The sequence below is a fragment of the Antechinus flavipes genome, chromosome 2 (assembly GCF_016432865.1).
Source record: "Antechinus flavipes isolate AdamAnt ecotype Samford, QLD, Australia chromosome 2, AdamAnt_v2, whole genome shotgun sequence".
NCBI lineage: Eukaryota > Metazoa > Chordata > Mammalia > Dasyuromorphia > Dasyuridae > Antechinus > Antechinus flavipes.
The window spans coordinates 577568287-577591391 of record NC_067399.1 but is presented as its reverse complement, the minus strand read 5'-3'; the positions used below and the strand labels follow the sequence as shown (position 1 = coordinate 577591391).

General features: G+C 36.9%; 1 protein-coding gene across 1 annotated transcript in view; it reads right to left on the bottom strand.

Annotated features, from left to right (window-relative positions):
- Window positions 1–1116: 1116 nt before the first annotated feature.
- FSD2 (fibronectin type III and SPRY domain containing 2) overlaps window positions 1117–23105 on the bottom strand; it is a 70772-nt gene continuing 48783 nt past the window's right edge. The window contains exons 11-13 of the mRNA XM_051981192.1: window positions 18366–18498; window positions 6659–6832; window positions 1117–3166 (exon numbers count right to left, since the gene is read on the bottom strand). Of these exons, the coding sequence (XP_051837152.1) occupies window positions 2914–3166; window positions 6659–6832; window positions 18366–18498 (560 nt within the window). The 3' untranslated portion in view covers window positions 1117–2913. The remainder of the gene's footprint in view (window positions 3167–6658; window positions 6833–18365; window positions 18499–23105) is intronic.

The window sequence follows — 23105 nt, the reverse complement described above, 5'->3', positions numbered from 1 at the left end:
TGATGTTTTCTAGTTCTTCTTTGACTATAAATTCCTCCCTTCTCCAAAGATAATAAGTCGGGAAGCTTATAGTATCACCCTTTACACCTAAATCATGTATCCATTTTGACCTTTTATTTTGGTATGGGGTGAAATGGGTATATGCTGAGTTTGACATGCTACTTTAAGCAATTTTTGTCAAATACTAAATTCTTGTCCCAGAAACTGCAGTCTTTGAGTTTATCAAATAGTAGATTACTGTAATCACTGATTATTTTGTCATGTGTATCTAACCTATTCCATTGATTTACCACTCTATATTAAATAGAGATAATCTTGCAGTGCTTATCTCACAGTTTGAAGGCTGTGTGTTTTGTAAATGTGAACTGTTGGTGTGAACTAAGACCTGGAAGTGGGAATGTGTAATATATTTATAAAGATAATAAAACCCCAAATACATAAAAATTAACATGGAGTATGATAATACTTATTCTCTAAGTAAGTAGAGAGACACACAGAGAACCCCCTAGCCTTTTGAGAAGGGAAGAAATAAGACAGACTGTTTTATTATGATCATCCTCATAGTATGAAGGGTATATTAAAGATAAAGTAGATTAGAAGCCTTGGCAGTAGTTCCCCCATGATAAAAGTCCTCAAAAAGGATCATTGTACCAGGAGCCAAGGGGAAGAGTTGTAAAATACAAGAATATCCCATACACAAACAGTATAGTTTGAAGCTATATATATATGTGTGTGTGTGTGTGTGTGTATATATGTGTGTGTGTATATATATATATATATATATATATATATATGCATATATATGCATATATGAGTCCATTTTTATAAATTCATTTATGATGTAGGATATAACAATAACTTTTGTCTCATTCTGAAATTTTTACTCATAGTTCAGTAAACATATGTACCCCAGATTAGTTCTTCAAACTTGCTAAGTACCCAAATCCCCAACTTTTCCCTGTTTGCTCATTTTTCTCTTGATCCTCTGCCATCCACCCATAAATTTTAATTTCCCTTCTGTTTTTTCAGTAGAGAGGAACATATTTGTATTTAATTTATACTTTAATATATTTAACATGTACTGGTCATCCTGCCATCTGGGGGCGGTGTGGGGAAAAATTGGAGCAAAAGGTTTAACAGTTGTCAATGCTGTCAAATTACATGCATATAACTTGTAAATAAAAAGCTATAATTTAGAAAAAAAAAAAAAAAGAAGATAGGAACATAATCACTATCCTTTGAATGTTTGTTTATGGGATAACCATGTAATTTGATACTTATGTCAAAATTGAATCCTGCTTCCCCTCTGAAGCTCTTCCCTGTACACAATGATCTCTCTCCAAATTGAATAAGAAAGCATTTATTAAACATTATGTGTTAAATACTAGGAATTCAAATACAAACTAGCAAGACAGACTGTCATCAAAATGCTTACTTTCTATTAGAGGAAGGCAACACAAAGCGGGGTTAGAATGGAGAAAGATGTATATATGAGTGGTAGCATGGTTTGGAAATGGTCCAGAAATGACATGGAAGCCTTGACATTTTCTTTTTTTTAATTGCTGAGAAAATTGGGGTTGAGTGACTTGCCCAGGGTCACACAGCTAGGAAGTATTAAGTGTGAGGCCAAATTTGAACTCAGATCCTCCTGACTTCAGGGCTGGTCCTCTATCCACTGCACTACCTAGCTGCTCCAGGCATTTTCTATAATTTTCTGTCTTCTCATTTTAAGTATAGTGTATAAGTTGTTGTTGTTGTTTAAATATGTAATGTTTTTATTTTTTTTTCCAGTTGCATGTTAAACATTTTTTTTTAACAGTTTTGAGTTCCAAATTCTGTTCCACCCTCCTCTAAGACCATAAGCAATCAAATATAGGTTATACATGTGCAATCATGTAAAATATTTCCAAATTAATCATTTTGTGTAAGAAGACTCAAAAGAAAATGAAAAATAGCATTTTTCAGTCTGTATTCAAACAATATTAGTTCTTCCACTGGAATTAGATAGTATGCTTCATCATTAGTCCTTTGGGATTGTCTTAGATCATTATATTGTTGAGAAAAGCTGAGTCATTTATAGCTCTTCATGTAGTATTGCTATTTCTGCATACTACATTCTGTTTCTCTTTGTATCAGGTTGTGTAAGTCTCAAATTTTCTGAATTTAGCCTTTTTCATTATAGCATAGTAATCCATTACAATCATAACTACAGCTTGTTTAGTCATTCCTCAATTGAGGTATGTATCCTCAATCCCCAACTCTTAGGCATCACATTAAGAGCTGCTAGAACTGTTTTAGTTGTGTTTTATTCTTCATGCTATCTAAAATTATCTTACGCAAAATATGCTATCCAAATTTGATCATATTTGAAAAGCTACTAAAAGTTGGGAGTAAGGGGTGGGGGAAAAGCAATCAAATTGTGACATATTCTATTGTACTCTAATAGCTGAGCCAACAATTGATGTGATTGAGGGTTCCCAAGGGTTCCCACAATGTCTCACTCCCCTGGACCTGAAATTTGTTAGAGATTCATTTTATCTTCTCATAGGAGCATAATAAATACCATCTATGTCCTGGAAGAAGTCTGTGTTACCTTAGAGTAGTCACTACTTCTGTAGCCATCAGTTTCCCCTAAGATCCTTTCCATCTTTAACTTTATGAGTAATGTTTGCATAATTTTTTCAAAACTTTAACAGTAATGGTTATATCTGATTCTTTTATTTCATCTTGACTAGAGAGGCCTGACCAGCATAAGTGCATCTGTACTTGTTTTTGGGGTGAAGGCCAAGAAGCAAAGATGGGGGAGAAGGATACAAAAGGGGAAATTGGGGGGAGGAAACATCAAGGAGCATTTTTTGTCAACTTCACTTTTTTAACCCTAGAATTGAGCCCACTGTTAGACACCATTCTGGTCTAGAAGAGTGTGGCGAACTTTGGCATTGAAATTCCATTACAAACTCTTAACAATCCAGGCTTTTCTAAAGAAAAACAGGGTTGCACAAAATGTTGCAGCGGATAGCTGAATGTATAAAGATGTTGTGCAATATCCACATTAAAAAAAGATAATCTAGAGCTGTCATAGTCAAGTAGGATTCCAATCTTCTTTGGGGGAACTGTAATCTGGATCTCTGGAGTAACCCCGTTGTGCAGAAATTCATATTTATGCCTAAAAATTTGAAAACAAATAAAGCTTCACAAAACTCGTGGCTTTGCTATTGCACATAACATTTTATATTTCTGATTTTATTAACATTTTTATAACATTTCCTTCATTAAATGAATACCAAAGTAATTTGATGTTTCCAAGCTTATATATATTTTTCCAAGCTGTGTCTTCTCTCAGCACTTGACTCAAGAGACTCATTTCAAATTTGTTTGTGCTGGGCAAATCATTCCACCTAAGAAACTCAATATAGTGTTTTCATGAAACTCATTTTACATTAAAATTTCTGTAGGAAGTTGATAAAACATAAATTTAGGGAACTTACAGTATTTGGTTGAAAAAGTGTGCTTTGTAATAAAGGAAATTCAGAATTAACATAATAGTGTGAAGAACTTCAAAATACTAGTAAATACTCAACAATATAATTAGGTGTTTTTGGTTTAAATAGAAGTCATTTGCCCAAAGAAATAAGAAATCTTCTAGAGAGGTTATTTTTCCCTATCTCTAGCACTTTTTATTTTACAGAAAAATCTTGAGCTTTGGTTAGTTTTAATAATTGAGTGAATAACGTGCCCTGTGTGCTCTAAGCCACAGTGACTGCGCTGAAATTCTTTGGTTCACCTTTCTGATACCCTGTTAATGTCACAGCACACCGCTGCTTCCTTGTGCTGAGCTTCTCCTCTCAGAATCCTAGCAGTTCCAAAGAGCTAAATAACTAGGTTGTGAGAATGATCTACTCTTAGTGAGAGGAGCAACAGTTCTTAGAATGAAAACTCTTGGGCCAGCCACTGCCTACTTGTCCTGTACCTCGCAAAAGCTAGGAAAGTCAGGATGTAGTGGGACACCAAAGAAATCTCTCTAGTAAGAGGCTTCCTGATGGAGTGGAAAGAGCTATATTTAGAGGGACCTGGGTTCTTAAGTTTTTTAAGAGTTACCTAAGTTTTAGAACTGTATCCAAGTATCCAAATCAGGATTCCAATCCAGGTCTTTGCACTCCAGAATTAATCCTACTGTACCAGGCTGCCTCCCATTTCTCTCTCCATTTCAACCCCACCCTTGCTTTTTGTTGTTGTTCTTCCCAGTTTCTTTCATTCAACAACCATACCCCTGATCTCGTGTGGGTAGGCCAGGCATTAAATTTAACCTTTTGTATCCTATATTTCATCTTGTAAAGGATAAACTGAAGACTCTCATAAGGATGTGGCTTCTACCTATGTCCTAATTATGACTGGAAACAACTATAACCAGTTGAGTAATAGCTAAAAAGCAGCAGGTGTTCTGATTGTCTCCAATGAATATTCCCCTTCTCCCCCAGCTCTTAATTGGCATTTAAGTACTACTTTTAAAGTCAATTTAGTCTTTTGTTTCTGTGATAAGATTTACATGTTTTGAATGTAAACCCAAAACTTCCCCCAAACAATGGGAGAAAAGGCCAGATGGAATAGAGGCTTCTGCCTTCAGGGACCCATTTGTTCTTGTGCTTCGAAGTTTGTGCTTTGTACTCCTTTACTGGCAAATTCTTTTGTCAGAAGGGAGTTGCCCTTTCTCTTGAGATCTTAATAAGCCCCTTTTTGCTTTTCTTACTCTGAGAGTCTCTGATTTTAATTTGCGTTTATTGTCCCATACAAACTTTAATCACTTTTATAAATTCAGTTATGAATTATAACTATTATAACTCTCTTAGTCTGTTTCTTCTGTAAAACAAGAATTTTAAAAGGTCATTTTTTGGGGTGCCATTGTCTCCATCCCCTCATCTGCTACCATATATATCCCTGCCATGGACTATTAAGAGAGCTCTATATTTCTCTTGATATATGATGGAAAATTCAGAACTTGAGATTTGTGTTGTATGGGAAAAGATTGCTAAAATATTGCCCAGACCAGCTGAATTAAGCAGATTGGAACAATCAGGGATACTAATTTAAAAGCCAGAAAGTAAAAGCTAGGAAGTTGTTAGCTAGAATAATAACTACTGAACTTGAGGGTCTGATGATCTCTCTACACTCAGCAAACTCCTCTTTCCTGGATTTTAGCCTGGGTCACCTTTGGTCCAGATAAAAAAGCAGAAGTCTAGGAATCTGAATGTATGAGGCTTTCCCATTCATATTTAAATACTTTTGTTATCTAAAAGAGTCAAATATTCCTACCCACCATTCTGTTTACAGTCTCATTTCTGGAGATAGTTTTTGTAATCTGGCTCTGGACGCAGTAATCCATAGAATACTCAAATTGGATTTCCAATACAGTGAAAATTTAAGCTCTTTACTTACTGAATATGTTTTGTGGGGGAAAAGACTTACTCTATCTGCTTGGACAAAAGATACAATTAGAGTTATAACACTAATCCCTTGAAGAACAGTGAAAAGTAACAATTTGTGGGAATAATGCAGATCAGAACAGGATCCTCATAAAGCCAGTGAGGTCCCAGGCAAGGTCAGACTTACTTAGAAAAGCAATTAGACATTTTCCTGATAGTCAAATGAAGTTGGCCTTTTTTACAATTTTAGAAGTGGAAGTCTTGGATGCAAGAATGACTCTTGGAAATTTATGCCATGGGAATTTACCCAGACTTATTTTGTTGGATTAATGTGACACTAGCCTAGAGTACCTAAGGAAAGAAATTTCTGTCCCTGACTACAAATCAAAAAGAGCCACAATGTAACACACACACACACACATTCTAGGAAGAAGAAATTAAAATATGTATGTTCTCAACAGTCTGTTATACCACAGTTTCCTTTAATTGTTCTGCCTCAGTTTCCCTGAATTATTTACTTCAGTTTCCCTGAATTATTTACTTCAGTTTCCCTGAATTTTTCTGCCTCAAAGGCAATCCCCCCCCCTTCCTGACCATTAAAACTGATGTAAATTAAGACAGAGATAACTAGTCCTGACTACTAGCATTCCATAGAGCCATAAAATGCAGATGGTAGGACCTTTTGCACCAGTCATCCTGGCTCCTAGCCTCCCAAGTTATCAGGATTTATGATCCTTTCCCCCCAAACTGTCAGAACTGAATTATGGTCCATTCCTGGAAGTTCCCGCTTACCAGAGCTCTAACCCCACCTTGCTTTGTTTCCTTGATTTGCTGGAGCCCTATAAAAATCCCTGGAATTCTTCACTCCTTGCTGGATTCTTTGAGACAAGAATCTTATTTAGTCCTGGAGGCAATAGGGATCCTGTTTTGCCCCCAACACAATCTCCCTCTCAAATAAAATATTAAAAACTCTCTAATCTCTATCTTGCCTCAGTTTCTCCAGCATTACAAGTCAAAGTGAAACTTAAATGGTAATTACCTAAATAGGTAAGTAATTTCTAGGGGTCTTGGTTTTTTGTTTTTGTTTGTGTTTTTCCTGATTCGAGAGAGAAAGCATAAAAATGAAATGCTGTGAAATGAAGATCTTATTTCTAGACTGTTTTGTTGACATTCACTTGCTAATTAAAAGTCCTTTAGAGGACAGTTTTTAATTCTTGAGAAGCCTGGTTTTACTTTACCTTGATGATATATAAGTATGACTCATGCACCAGGAAGAGCTGTCTGCCCCAAGGTCCCCTCTTCTGTTATCTTCAAATGCCACACCAACTTTGTAGTCCATTTGTTCATCAACCTCCACCTCCCAGTAATGCCGTCCTTTAATAGGTATCAGGCTTCCCATAACAGCAACACATCTAATTTGGGGAATATAAAGGTACTATTTTTCATTAATTCATCCAATAAATGTTTATAATAGTAACAGGCTAGATTTATATTAATGCTGTAAGGTTTGCAAAAAGCACCTTTGAGCTTCACATAACCTTTAAAAGTAAGTACTACTAATATCCCCATTTTACAAATGGGAAAATTGAAGTTCTGAGCAGTTAAATGATTTGCCTATGGTCACACACTGAGTGTCCAGGGCAAGCTTTGAATCCACTTCTTCCCAACACCACACTATCCACTACTACATAATGCCTTTCAATTTTTATCACATACTAGCCAAGCAAGACACTATTTTAGGTGCTGTTGAGGGGGGTGCAGCTTCAAGGAGATATAGCAGTAATCCCGAGGCCCCCAGTCCTTAGGAGTGCTATTATTCTAACAATCTGTATGGCAATGATCCTAAAGTCTCCTGGCTTTAGGAATACTGTCATATAGTCCTAGGAACTTTGCTAACTGCCAGATAACAATCTGTTGATCAGTGACAACAGGGTTTCTGAGACAAATGTATGTTCTACATTTGCAGTTCTACCTCTGGGCCATAAAATTAGCATATCAGTGACATGAAGAACCAGAACGCTTGTCTGTTCCTATAAATTTGTCTTCTTTCTCCTGGTTCTTTGCTAAATCCTTTTGGAACTTAGCCGCTTTAATTGGCATTACAATTACAATAAACTTTGCTCCTTCATTGGGAGATGGGTTCAAGCCTGTAAATTTTTTTGAGACACTGGTCTGTGATCCCAACCTTTCGGGGTCTCTTGAACTTCAACACTGTGAGGGCTACAAAGATGAATGTGATGTGGACCTTATTTTCATTAAGTAGAAGAAAAAGTCTGCATATTAGGATAGAATATAAGAAATTATACCCTTGGCATGAAGTGAATGGGATGTGTGTGGGGACTCATGAAGGTCTTGTGAAGAAGTAGCATTTCAGTTTGTGCAGAGTAGATATGACTTTGAGAGGCAGAGGTGGTATGTTACGGGAGCTACCTGCTAGTGGCTGCTGGGAATTTAATTCTGACCAGCAGAACTGATTTCTTCATGTGAGAGAATGATAATGATACAAGGAGACTGAGACAGTTGGATTCTCTGACCTCTCTCCTCTTCTCTCTTGCCTCCATTTTATTTCATTCCCAATCCACAAGCAACATCTGAATCAGTAAAGGCTGACTTGGAATTCCTTCAGGGGTATTGTGTTTCACAGCTATGGGGGCTTTCAGAGAATAGAACTGCCCCTTCACACTTAGGTGTGGTCCTAACCAGTGGTAGGAGGAAGAGTGAGAATCATCTGAGCAGAGATGGGAGAGTAAGGGGTCCTGGGTAATGATGAAGAGTCAAAGAGAAGGCTGGAGAAGTAAGTGGAGGCCAGATTACAGAAGCCCTCAAATGCCATAGAGGGGTTTTGAACTTTATCTGATAGGTACTAGAAACCTTGTGACGGATTTAGGGGTAGGGGACTTCAATGTAAAGCAAGGCTTTTGTATTTGTAGGTAGAATAAAATCTGATATCTGTATAGCACATCATCTCATTCCCAGGGAGGTAAGTGCTACTATTGTTGATGAAAAAGACACCCCAAAAAGATTAAGGCCCCTCTAGTCAGTGTTGTGGATTTGACAAAAGAATTCATATGGTCAGTTTCCAAGTTAAGGGCAAAGATTTATGCTGCTTGATAGCTGGCTAAAATTCCAAAGGAGCTTTTCAAAGGGGCAGAAGCAAAAAATTACTGTGCCACTGGACAGTGGGCTAATTCCAGAGGAATCTAGCAAAAATCAGAATCAGGGAGATAACTTTATGGGAAAGAGAAATTATTATGGTTTAGAGGTACAATTGAGGAATGGTAGGGGTGTGATAGTCTCATCATTGAGTTCTACAGCTTACCAGCCAACAGAATCAGTATTGAATTATTGCCGTTGGCCAGCATTGTTTGTGGCACTCAAGGCCAGGAGTCTTAGCGATCTCAAGCAGCCAGCATTGTGCCATTCCCAAGGCTAGCCAGCTGTGGGGTTTCTCAGGCTTGCCACTTCCTCATCCCTCATCACTATTATCCCCATTTTATTTTTATTTTTTAAATAACTTTTTATTGACAGAGCCCATGCCTGGGTAATGTTTTACAACATTATCCCTTGCACTCACTTCTGTTCCGACTTTTCCCCTCCTTTTCTCTACCCTCTCCCCCAGATGCAAGCAGTCCTATACATGTTAAATATGTCACAATATATCCTAGATATAATATATGTGTGCAGAACCGAACAGTTCTCTTGTTGCACAGGAAGAATTGGATTCAGAAGGTAAAAATAACCCGGGAAGAAAAACAAAAATGCAAGCAGTTTATATTCATTTCCCAGTGTTCTTTCTTTGGGTGTAGCTGCTTCTGTCCATCATTGATCAATTGGAACTGAATTAGATCTTCTCTTTGTTAAAGAAATTCACTTCCATCAGAATACATCCTCATATAGTATTGTTGTTGAAGTATATAATCTCTTGGTTCTGCTTATTTCACTCAGCATCAGTTCATGTAAGTCTTTCCAAGCCTCTCTGTATTCATCCTGCTTATCCCCATTTTAGATATGCGGAAACAGGCTAAGGTTAAGTGGCTTGCCCAAGGTCACACAATTAAGTGGGCAGCAGAATTCAAACCTAGATCTCCCAGCTCCAATATGCTATCCATTCTGCCATGTTGCCATTTGTAAAACAAGAAATGGTGTTGGTCGACAACCTGAGCCACTCTATAGGCAGATTTGTGGCTAAGAGGAGATCTAAAATGTTCGGTGTGGTTAGCAGAGGAATTAATAAAAATTAACCTTGAGGCAGACAGGAAGAAAGCTCTAATAATGATCTGTTTACTTCTGTGGTCCCACCCTCTAAAAGTAATCAGAAATCCAAGTTATGTCAAGACCCTCAGGCTAAATTTTCCCTATACTGCAACTAACGTCCCATGGCTTTGCTGCTACCTCTCTTTGGGTTGGCCCACCAAGGCCCTCTGCCTCCTGGCATCTTTCCCCTTCTCCTGTGCCACATGGTATCTTCCCTAACTCCACTCTGCTTCCCAACTCCACTTCTCCTCCTTACAGCTAACTAGGGGGGCTAAGTCCTTTCAGGATTTAGCTTGCCAGTTAAGGACATGGCTCAGCCTCATTGGGTGCTCCCTTTCTATTGTAATTGTGAGTTCCACTGAAGAACTTGACTTTCATGGGCTCTCCCACTCTTTGGTATTTACCATTCTGGGTGTCTATTGTATCCCTTCACTCTGTCCCCTAAATAAATCTACCTTTTGCCAAAGAGAATGGCCATTGTGAATTCTTCACATGACCGAACCCCAAGTTTTGGTGCCTGCCATCATTTGGTGACAAACTCCATCACATCAGCTATCCAAGGCCACTTTGCTGCTGCACTCTCACAGGTGCCATTACCATTTAATTCATCTTTCTGTGCACTATTCTCTCAAAACAATTCAATAACTTCAGTTCTTCTGAAAATGAGAAAAGTAAGATTACTCTGATAATAATTAAATAGAATAAAGAGAGAAGAAACACACCAAAAAGGAGGTGATTGTTTATGAAAATCACTGTGGTTTTTAAAGTTATAAAAATAAGAACTTGGCTAAAGTTAAAATTGTAAATCACAAGAGGAAAGGAAATGAATTGACAACTCACAAAAGAAGAAAGACAACCATATACATTGAAGCTTGCAGACGAAATATAATTTTCCAGAGCATAAAGTGCAAAGCCAGTGTGGAGGATTATTAAGCTAATTGCTATAATAGAAATGGCTATAATGGGGGATAATTCACTCCACCTAGAATCAGTGGCAGAGACTAATAAGAACTGGTATCTCAGTGGAGAGCCCAGCAGTGTGGAGGGGAGGGAATGGAACACAGCGTCCCTATCTCACAGCTGTGCAGGCAGATTTCATTATCAAGCTTGCAATTTTTCAAGGCAATCATAGCGAAAAGCCACAGGATAGCAAGAGTGAAATGGGTAGGAGTGTTAGCATTTAGTATTAAGAAAAGACTCAAAAGTCACTGATGGGGTTTGGTAGCATAGGGAATCAGGGCAGTCTGATACTGAGGCAAACCTATAGAAATAACCTTAGGTTCTTTGAATATACAAAACATTAGACTTGTATCTTGTCCTATATAGGGGATTTTGCAAAAGAGGGTCTTCACTGGAAATTAAGCATCCATCAAAGCATGTCATTACCAGTATTTCTGCTTCACTGGCTCTTCAGAAGCCTCCTACACTATCCAAGATCTAATTTATAAGCTGTCAAGGTTCCTGATTCAACTGGAGTCATTGAGCCTATTCACCCACTCTCAAAAATCTCACTTTCTGATTGCCCAAGTTAAACTTTCTAAGTGTCTTCAAAAATATACACCTCATAAACACTGACAAGTTTAGTCCTTTCACAATCCTGCAGATATTGCTCAAGAGTGACAACACTTTCACTTAGGAGGATAATTGAACAGGGTTCCCAAGAACCTCAGAAAATCTTCCCAACCTCCTCCTCAAAACAGCTCCCCTTGTTGACTTCCCTGTCTTTGTAATGCCATTCATTCTCCTATTCACCCAGTTATTCTCCCTCAATGTCTCTTGCCCCTTCCTTCTCCCTTCTATACACATTCAATCATTTATGATGTTCTTTTGATTCTTCCTTGGTAAAATCTCCTTATCCTTCACATCTAGATTATTGTGATGGTCTCCTTATTTTAACTTTTTCCAACAAACAAGCATTTATTATCTTTTTCCCATTAGATTGTAAGTTCCTTGAGGATAGGAACAGTCTTTTGCCTCATTTTGTATCTCCATCACTTACACAGTGCCTTTTTAGTAGGCACTTAATAAATTATTAGTTGATCTTATCTCCTCTTCTCCCCAATTTTTAAAAAGAAAAACAAAACCCTTCTGACAAATATGCACTTCATTGGCTGTGTCCAAAAGTGTTATGTCTCCTGAATTTTGAGTCCATCACCTCTCCGTCAGGAAGTGCTTAGCAAGCTTCCTTATCAATCCTCTGGAATCATGGCTGTGATAGGGTACAATTTCTAAGAGAAATATAACAATAATCTTAAGGTCCCCTGGCCTTAGAGTAATTTTGTTCTAACCATCTGTCTGTAAATGATTCTAAAGTCTTTGGTCTTAGGATAGTCCTACAAACATTGCTGACTGTCAGATACGTAATTTGCTGGTCACTCTTTTTTTTTTTTTTTTTAAATGAGAAATCAAGCTACAATTTTATTTTATTTTATTTTTTTATAATAACTTTTTATTGACAGAACCCATGCCAGGGAATTTTTTACAACATTATCCCTTGCACTCACTTCTGTTCCGATTTTTCCCTTCCTTCCCTCCACCCCTTCCCCCAGCTGGCAAGCAGTCCTATATATGTTAAATATATCCCAGTATTTCCTAGATACAATATTTGTATACAGAACCAAACAGTTCTCTTATTGCACAGGAAGAATTGGATTCAATAAACTGCTTGCATTTTTGTTTTTCTTCCCAGGTTATTTTTACCTTCTGAATCCAATTCTCCCTGTGCAACAAGAGAACTGTTCGGTTCTGCACACATATATTGTATCTAGGATATACTGTAACCTATTTAACATGTAAAGGACTGCTTGCCATCTGGGGGAGGGGGTGGAGGGAGGGAGGAGAAAAATCGGAACAGAAGTGAGGGCAAGGGATAATGCTGTAAAAAATTACCTTGGCATGGGTTCTGTCAATAAAAAGTTAAAAAAAAAAAACAAAAACAAAGAATTGGATTCAGAAGGTAGAAATAACCCGGGAAGATAAACCAAAATGCAAACAGTTTACATTCATTTCCCAGTGTTCTTTCTTTGGATGTAGCTGCTTCTGTCCATCATTAATCAGTTGGAACTGAGTTAGATCTTCTCTTTGTCAAAGAAATCCACTTCCATCAGAATACATCCTCATACAGTATCATTGTTGAGGTATATAATGATCTCTTGGTTCTGCTCATTTCACTTAGCATCAGTTCATGTAAGTCTCGCCAGTCCTCTCTGTATTCATCCTGCTGGTCATTTCTTACAAAACAATAATTTTCCATAGCATTCAAATACCACAATTTATTCAACCATTCTCCAATTGATGGGCATCCATTCATTTTCCAGCTTCTGGACACTACAAACAGGGCTGACACAAACATTTTGGCACATACAGGTCCCTTTCCCTTCTTTAGTATCTCTTTGGGATGTAAGCCCAGTAGTTGTTGGTCAGTCTTAACCAAACTCCTGAGACCACTCCTCAGTTCTACTTCTGGGCCATAAAATTAACTTATCAGTGATATGAAGAACAGCATAAATTTGTCTCCTTGCTCCTGGTTCTTTGCTAAATATTTTTGGAACTTCACTCACTTCAATTAGCATTACAATTACAATAAACTTTGCCTCTTGACTTGAAGATAGATTCAAGTCTGCATATTCTTTTGCAACACCTCATGATACTGGTTTGTGACCCCAACTTTTTGGGGTCTCCTTCTGAACCTCAGCAGCTGGCTACTACATTGATGAGTTCTTAGGTCTTTCCACATCATTTATCTTTCCAGTGTTGTTATTATATAACTTATTCTCATGGATCTGTTTACTTTACTGTACATGATTTTATACATATCTTCCCAAGTCTCTCCAAACTGTCCTTTTTATCATTTCTCAAGGCACAGTAATATCCCACCATAGTCAGTAGTCTCTATGACTCATCTATCCCCCTTCCAATCCATCCCGCACATTGCTGTCACTTTAATCTTTATAAAATCCCACTCATAGGGTAGGTGGAAGAGTATATCTGGAAATTACTTTGAATACCAATAAAACTTTAAAACAAGATATCACTCATATCAGTCATCTGCTCAGAAATGTTCATTCTTTTCCCTTTGACTACAGAATAAAAATCTAAATTTGATATCCTGGCACTGAAGATCTTCTCTAATCTGATCTATGCTTACCCTTCCAATCTGATCTATTACTTTTCAATATGAAACTTTCTTCTTTAGCCAGATTCTCTCTCAAAAAAATGCTGTATGTTTTTCTCACTACCTTTGCTCATTTCTCTGCCCTTCCCAGCCCCACCTCAAGTAATTTTTTATCTATCCAAATCCTAGTCATCCTTCAAGGTCCAGTTCAAGAGGTACCTAGACACAGCTAGCTGGTGTACTTGGAGTGAGACCCTTTCTTTCCCTTTGTTTTTCCTTTCCTTCCCTCTGTCCATATAGGATGTCTTTTCTAATCCTTACCCATTATTATTGCCCTATCCCTACTCAAATTACCTCAAATTCCTTTATTGCTATGCTTAAATGTAGTATAAAGTGGGGTGCAGTGGATGGAGAGCTGATCTCAGAATAGGGAATACCTAAGCTAAAGCCCTGCCTCTATCACATACTGGCTGGGTTGAGGAAGTCTCAACATCTCAGTAAGCAAAGTTACACTAAAAACTTGCAGTAGAGAGAGTTTCCTCCCCTAATAATTTAATTTAGAAAGTACTTATTAAATGCTTACTATGAACAAATCACTTGTCAGCCTTAGCCTCGGGTGATTGGGTAATAAGGAAATTTGGAATAAAGTTGGGGGCTTTGGGTGGTTGGGAGGGTGGGAAGGAGCTAGAAAAGAATGTTAACTTCTGTTTCAGACATAATGAGTTTTAAATACATTTGAACATTCACTTCAAGATGTTCTAGAAGCAGCTGGATATTTATGAAGAGAACCTTGGTGTTCCCTGTGTCAATGAAATCACATAAGTAGCCCCTATCCCTACTGTCCAATAGAATACACACTTTTTGAGGACAGGGGCTGTTTTTCATTATGTCCTACTAATTCCAGTGGGTAAATTAGCACCTTGGGCATAGTAAGCATTTAGTGCTTCTTGAATTGAATTATCAATATTAATCGATAAGCATTCACCTACTTGCCAATCACTGTGCTAAGTACTAGGAAGACAAAAAAAAAAGACCAAAAAAAACCAGTTTACTCTCAGGCAGTTTACCACAATAGGGTGGACAATGTATGCACGTACATATAAGATACATCCAGAATAGATGGGAGATGGGAGACAGCACTAGCATCTAGGGGGATGTGGAAAAACCTCCTGGGAGAAGTTATATTTGAGCTCTAAATCTTAAGGAGGTCTGGAATTCTAAAAGGAGAATTTAGGAGAGACACTATTCCCAGCATGAAAGATAAAAGCCAATATAAAAACATGGAGACAGAAGATGGAATGTGGCTTGTCTTGTGTGAGGGACAATGAGCAGACCAATATGTCTGCCGTAGAGTGCTAAAAAAGGATTAATAGGTTAGGGGCCGAGTTGTGAAGAGCTTTCAATGTACTTGGCAGTACATCTTTGTAAATTTAAGACAGCTTATGTGTAAAATATAAATGCATGACCAAGGCTTTCCCAAGGCAGTTAGCTGGTTATTCAATGGGACATGTTTAATATTCCCTGAGTGTAGTCAGGAAAATTTGAGTTCAAATCCAGCCTCAGCTACTTCCTAGCTGTGTGACCCTGAACAAGTCACAATCTCTGATTGCCTGACAAAAGGATCCCCTGGATCTGTTGGAGAAGAAAACCACTCTATTATCATTGCACATCACTGCTGTGACCCCACGGACTATATGGTCCATGGGGTCACAAAGATGGGACACAGTTGAACAACCACAAAAACAAGAAAGCTTTCTTGAAGTATAGGAGATAGATTGCTGGACTCAAAGGCAAGAAGTCCTGATTTGAATCCCTTCTTAGATGCTTTATTAGACAAGTTACAATCTCTCTGAGCCTCAGTTCTTCATGTGTAAGATTGAAATTCCCCCAAATCCTTCAATCCCTTTAAGATTCGGCTTAAGCACCAACTTCTGCAACCACTAGTGCCTTCCCTCCTAAATTAGTTTAAATTTAACTACCTTGATTTAATTTGGTATTTATGCTAATATACATGTTGTCTCCTTTTCCCAGAACATAGGTTCCCTGAGAAATAGCTTATTTTATGTTTTGTCATCCTATCCCCAGTGTTCAGCACAGTGCATGGCACATAATAGATGCTTAATAACACCAATCTCAGAGGGCTATTTATGGTGAGGACCAAATGAAATAATGTATACTTCAAAACACTATATAAATACGAGCTATTATTATTGCAGTAGCTTAACTATTAGTGCCATTTGGGTCTGGGACTTGGAGCTGAATGACTTGAGGCCTAAATGTATGGCTGATTAAAGTTACATTAAGAAAAATAATAATGTGCAATGATTGACTTTGATGTAGTGAAACAGTTATTTGGGCTCTTTATATATTTTCAGCCCAACAGCTCACCTGGCTTGAAAGAAGAACTCATCTAGCTCTTAGCTTCAAAACAGATCCTCCTCACTTAGCATCTGAAGAGATGGGTCAGAAACTTCTTAAAAGTCCATTAGGAAGACTGAGCTCCCATTAGCCCCTTTCCTGATAGTTTTGATGGATTGAGCCACATTTGGATACCAGCCCTACTCTTCTCAAAATATTTTCTAGGGCATTTCATTGGGCCTGGGTTTTTGGTGCCCATAAAAATACAGGAAAGATTCACTGCACCCTGATCCACCTATCATTAAGGAGTGTGTGTGTGTGTGTGTGTGTGTGTGTGTGTGTGTGTGTGTGTAGGTAGAGTGTGATGATCACTTAAGAGTTTCCCAAAGAGAAAGACTGATGACAATTGAGAATTTAAATGATTTGTTTGTAGTCTATGGTATGGGCTTATAACTCCTAGATTTATATTTTATCCCACCAGCTTCTTAAACTGTGATTCACAACCCCATATGGGGTCTTGTAACTGAATGTAACAAATTATGATTTATTATTAGTGAGTGCTTAATTTGTATACTTATTTCATACCCACATTCCCTGGATCATGTAAAAATTGCAAGTGGAAAAAGTTTAATATTCCCTGCTTTATCCACTGAGTGTATGGAGCTGCAGCCTCTGGCCCCCTGTAACTACTTGCACACACAAAAGGGATCACAGGATCCTGTTGTACCCTCACTCAATCAACAGGAATTTATTAATTGCTTGCTATGCCCCAGGCATGCTGTGCTTGAGAAGTCAAAAGTGAAGCAGTCCCTGCCCTATAAAAAGCTTTTATGCACTGATGCAAAGTAAAGTAAGAAGAAGTGGGAAGCCAGTATACACAAGCATCACAAACAACACAAATGGAAAGATTCATTGTTCCTAAATGAAAATGAGAAAGTATAGCTTCTAGGGAAGACAGTAGTGAGGAGGCCCTCCTGACTTGAGGGTGCTTGTTCTAACAATCTGTCAGTGATTCTAAAATCTTCTGGCTTTGAAATCTGTAATCCTGAGGTCCCTTGGACCTTAGAGTGCTATTATTCTGGCAATCTGTCCATCAATGATTGTAAAAATCCTCTGGCCTAGGAATTGAATAATATTTCTTTCCTTAGATTTTAGGGAAGATATATTACTGATACTGAGGTCCTCTGATCTAAGAATGCTATTGTTCTAACAATGATTTCAAAGTCTTCTGGCTTTAGAACAGTCCTACAAACATTACTGACTGTCAGATAGATAATCTGTTGGATAAACAAATTCTTGAGACAATAGTGTATAGACCACCCCTCAAACCTACTTGTAAGCCTTAAAATTAGCAAATAAGTACCATGAGGCTCTGATCAATTTTGTCCTTTTAACTCTTATCTCTTTTCTTCCTATAACTTTATCTCTCCTTTGCTAAATCCTTTTGTAATTTAGCCCACTTCAATTGGCATTGCAATTACAATAAACTTGCCCCTTGACTTGTATATGGGTTCTGCAATTCTTTTGAGACACCTTGTTTCACTGGTTTGCAATCTCAAATCTTTTAGGGTCCCTTCCCAACCTCAACAAAAGGACCTTCCCATATAGCTTCTTTAGGGTCAAACTTGATCACTACAAATTTAGAAGAGAGATTACATTTATTCTCCTTTACCCCAAAGGGTAGAATTAGGAGGTCTAATGATGAATGGACATTCCAAAGGCAGATTTTATCTTCACTTTTTCACAATTAAAACTGTTCCTATGTAGGATGGGATCCTTTTGGGGTAATATTTCAGGATTTTGTGCTCCTGGAGCATGGTTCAGGATTTAAGCAATTTCAAGATGAAAAGTTATTTTTGTGTTTATAGGAAAACTGTTGACGTAAGATCTGGAAGAGAGACATAGTGGAGTAAGTTAAGTGGAATAAGCCTGGCAAGTTTTATTTTGTAGTAGCTTATATTTCCATAGCATTTCAAGACTCACAAAGCACTTTCCCCTTATTAACCTCTAAGGTAGATAGTAAGTATTATTATGATTATTTTACAAATGGGAAAATTGAAGATGAGGAAAATAAGGAGATGGTCACAGATATGAGCCTAGAAGCAGTAAAAACCCAGAGCTGAGATTTAAACACATGTCATTTCTAATTCCATCCCAGAATATTTCTCTGCTGCATGACATTTCCTTGTAAGAATTTGAGATTACAACAGATTAAGTACCTTGTAAATCTGGTGTCATTACCACGGGGCTCACTTGCCGAGTTTTTTCCTTTACTGCGCACAATTGTAAACCCATCTTCTGAAATGGACAGCAAAGGATGACTGGTGTCCTTGTTAAGGTAGAAGTAGGTACCTACGGAAAGGAAGAATACATAGCAAGTACATGAATTTGAGCTGAGCATGTCACTGATGTAAAGTCAAAGAATCAAACATTTAAAGCTAGAAGAGATTATAGAGGTCATGTGGCTCAACCATTTAGATTTGCAGATAAAGTCCAGAGAGAGGAACACACTTGTCCAGTGTCATATGGAGATAAAGTAGATGAGTTTTAACTCCCTATCTATTGAGGCTCAAAAGAGATCCCAAGAGGTTGGGATCATAGACCGGTATCCCAGGTATCTCAAAAAAAATTGCAGACTTGAACCTGTCTCCAAGTCAAGGGGTAAAGTTTATTGTAATTGTGACCCCAAGTGAAGCAGGCTAAGTTCCAAAAAGGATTTAGCAAAGAACCAAGAGCAAGAAGACAAATTTATAGGAAAAAGACAGAGAGATCTGGGTCTTCATGTCACTGATATGCTAATTTTATGGCCCAAAGGTAGAACTGAGGAGTAGTCTGGAATGTACTTCACCATTTGTCTCAGTAACCCTGTAATCACTGACAGATTGTTATCTGGCAGTTTATAAAACAGTATTTCTAAAGCCAGGAGATTTTAGGATCATTGACAATAGCACTCTTAAGGTCTGGAGAGTCTCAGATTATTGCTATATTTCTCCTAGAAGCTACATCCCCTTTGTATCCTCTGATTCCATGTCCAGAAGAGCTATCATCATGCACTGCATATTTTTTTCACAGACAGCTCTGAGAGATTCTAAATTTAATTTAGTCACTATAATGAGTCTGGAATCATAAACTCATTAAATGTCAGCACTGGAAGAGAACAAAGAATGCTCAATCCCCTCTTCCCACTATAACCTCCAGACCCCATTTTCCAAATAAGAGTATGGAAACCCAGCATTATCAAGCGACTTATTTCAAGTCAAACATCAAATTGGTGACAAAATCACAGGTAGAACCTAGGCCTCAGTTTCAAGTAGAGAGCTCAGTCCATATAAACAACTGAGTAAGAATTTTGACATTGAAAGGGACCATCTATGAAGATTCCTTCTTCTTCTTTTTAACAAATGATACCAGAGAAGGCAAATAACTTGTCTTATATTACACAGAGAATAAATAACAGAGTTGGAATCGGAAGTTAGCTCATTGTTCTTTCCACTCATCATTTGCATACATTTCTTATCTTCTAAACTGTGAGCTCCATAAAGGCAATGGACACTGTCTTATCTTTCACATCCCTTGAAGCATCCGTATTGCCCTCAACAAAAAACTCAATAAATGCATGTGTTGAGGATTTAAGCAATATTGAAATTATTTTTTGAATAATAGAAAATTCTGTTTTATTTAACACTTTAAAAAAGTGTAAAGCAGTCATATATAAAAGGTACAAATAATAATAGATTTTTTAATAAGAGAGGGTGAGGAAGGATGATAACAGAAGGGACAGGGAACCAATGGTCAAACCCAAGGCATATCTTCTAAAACTTGAAGATAGGATATATAAGTAATGGTGAAGGGCTGAAGAAGAGAATGAGGGTTATCTGTGTGGATTCATTCTAAAGCAAAATATCCTATATACATAGAAGTGTATGTGTGTATATATATACACACATATGTGCTGTGGAATTAGAATATATATACACATATATAATGTATATATAGGGATACATGTATGTATATAAGATACGTATAAAGGATAATATATGTACATGGGATATACATATGTTTATGTAGGATACATAATATATAAAAATATATTATACTTTGCTCTAGAATGAATCTGCTCAAATAGTATGTGTATGTAAGTGTATATGTATATATATGTATATAGAATGTATATTTTATCCATGATATATGTGTGTATGTATCTATATGTGAGTTATGGGATTACATATACACAAAATATGAGTATATATTTGTATGTGTACATATACATATATACACATGCATACATGAATACATATATGCATTGCTCTAGCAACCCAGAGCCACAGCCTAAAGAATTAGAATTCCATGATCAGTTTCTTTGTAGAAAAGATTAATTAAAAGAACAAAAAAATCAATGAATAGTTGTGGGTAGAAACTAATTCCTTAAAAGTTCATAACACTTGGAGGTAGCAGTTTAATCAAAAACATAATCTGATGTTCACAGTCCAAATGAATCATAGAGTATGATAAAAACCCTAATATGGCTTCTATCTGTACCTCAGAACTTCTGAATCTATTTCACTCTCTTTGAATCTGTCTCTACTACTCTTCTCCATATTTGATTCTCCTATTGTCTCTTCTCTCTTTTTCATTTCTGTTTATGTTTCTCCAATCTTTGTTATTTTCTTATGTTTCTCTCTCTCCTTCCAACCTCCATCTGTTTCATTTTCCCTTTTATCTCTTCCTTTTTCTTTTCCCTTAACTCCCTCCACTTCTCCAAACTTCTCTGCCTCCTATCTTAACTGGACACAATACAGAACTGAAATATTTTCACTGAAATCATTGAACATAATTTTATATTCTTTGTTCCTAATTTCAAAAGTAAATGAGTTGAATGTTCTATATTTTCCTCTCAAAAAAATCATCTCCAATCAAATTGTTTTTCACCTGTGTATGATTCATGATTGATTTCCCCCCATATGGATAAACAATAAAGACTAAGGATCTCTAACTCTAATATGGAAACAGATATCTGAAAATTTATATATAATAGTTAATATTTTATTTTTAATTGACATTTTTATTTGGACCTACAATCATGTCTCAATAAAGAAGCCTGATGTAAGATCTTCACTTAAAAAAAAAAAGTGGCTTAGCAAACCCATTTAAATATATAGTACTTGCAATTGTCAGCACATGTAGCTTTCCATTCCCAGTTGGTTGTTTCTTAACAAAAAAGAAGGGAGTATATTTCAATCACCTGGAATCATTATTTACCATTGTAGTTAACTAAAATTGTGGTCTTTTTGTATTATCTTCATTTACCCATTGTAGGCATTGTGTATATTTCTTCTGCATCACACAATGCTTTTCAAGGCACTTTCACATCCATTTTCTTAGATGATTCTCACAGCAATTCTTTGAGATCAAGTCTTACTAATTTTCATTATGCAGATAAAAAGAATCAAGTCAAGGAGATGCATCTGCCCTTTGCCTAAAGTAGACAAGTCTTCTGAATGAAAAATGAAAGGGGTTGGATCATTTGCTCTTTAATGTGGCAAAAAGGGACAAGATTTGAAATAGGTCACCTGGGTTTGAATTCTGGCTCTTCTACTTACAGCCCAGGTGTCTTTGGGCAACTCACTCTCTTTGAACCTTTGTCTTTGTCTGTTAAATAAGGGCTGTGATTGACTCCCCTTCCAATTCCAAATCTATGATCTTGCATTCTCTCTGAACTCTTCCAGAAAACTTTTAGCCCAGAGCTTTGATTGTTGTTGATGTTGGCTGTTGGCTCATGACTTAATATAATTCTTTTATGTTCAATATCCTACAATATCTCAATTAGGATGGATGCAGATCTAGAGTGAAGAGACATATCCATTCTTTACTTGTCATGATGTGAAATACATTTTTACATCCTTGATATTTATTTTCTCAAATGCAAATAAAGATAACAGTTTTCTCTTAACTACTTTAAAGGGTATTATGTGTATAAAATCAGAAACTTTTTTCACATGTTAGTTTTGGACAGCTTGGTCAGCAGTTAAATGTACTTCGAGGAAACTTTTTTTTTTCTTTTGGCTTTTCTTGCTGGTGTGTGTTTGTGCATGTATTTTTTTTTTTTTTTTTTTTTTTTTGAGGAACTGAACCTTTTAAGCTGATACCACATCTGTTGTTGATATAGCCTACTCCTTCAACAGGAATAATTATGCATTCACTCACCATCATGCTTTGTACATAGTAAACACTTAACACTTAAATGGTTGTTGTTTTTTTTTTTTCCAATCTTCTTATAGTGCTTTAAAGTTTTCAAGACAGCTTACATATATCTGATTATCACAACAACTCTGTGAGGTTACCTAATGTTATTATTATTTCCATTTTATAGATGAAGAAACTGAAGCTTGGGACCATTCAGTGATTTGTCTGGGGATATACACCCAGTGAGTATCAGAGGTGGAATTCACACCCAGGTTTTCTTAACTCTAAGAGCAGCATTCTATCGACTATTCCATTAGCTTATTAAGTGCAAAGTCTTGAGAGTATAGTGGAGATACAAGATCATATAGAGCCCATCACTACTCTTACTGAACTAATAATCTGCACCACTACTGAAAGTCCTGTATCTACCTTTGTATCTTCAGCATTTATCATGATCTTACCCAGTAAATATTTGTTGAATGAATGAATGAATGCTATACAAGTGTTCTCTTCCTTAAAGTTAATTCATATCTCCAGAAGCCACTGCAATGTATTGCTTTTCTTTGCTAAAGTAAGAGGTCATTCCTCCAGGAAATGCTTCAAATAGATACAACAAGTTCCACAGGAGTATTTAATTTCTTATATGTGGGCTAAGTAGATACCTGAACAATGCAGAAAGAGCATAATGAAACTCTAGTCCATGTGATTTATATACGAAAGAACAACCCAATAGTGAGAATCTTGCAATTTGCCTGTTTTAATTTGGAATTTTAATA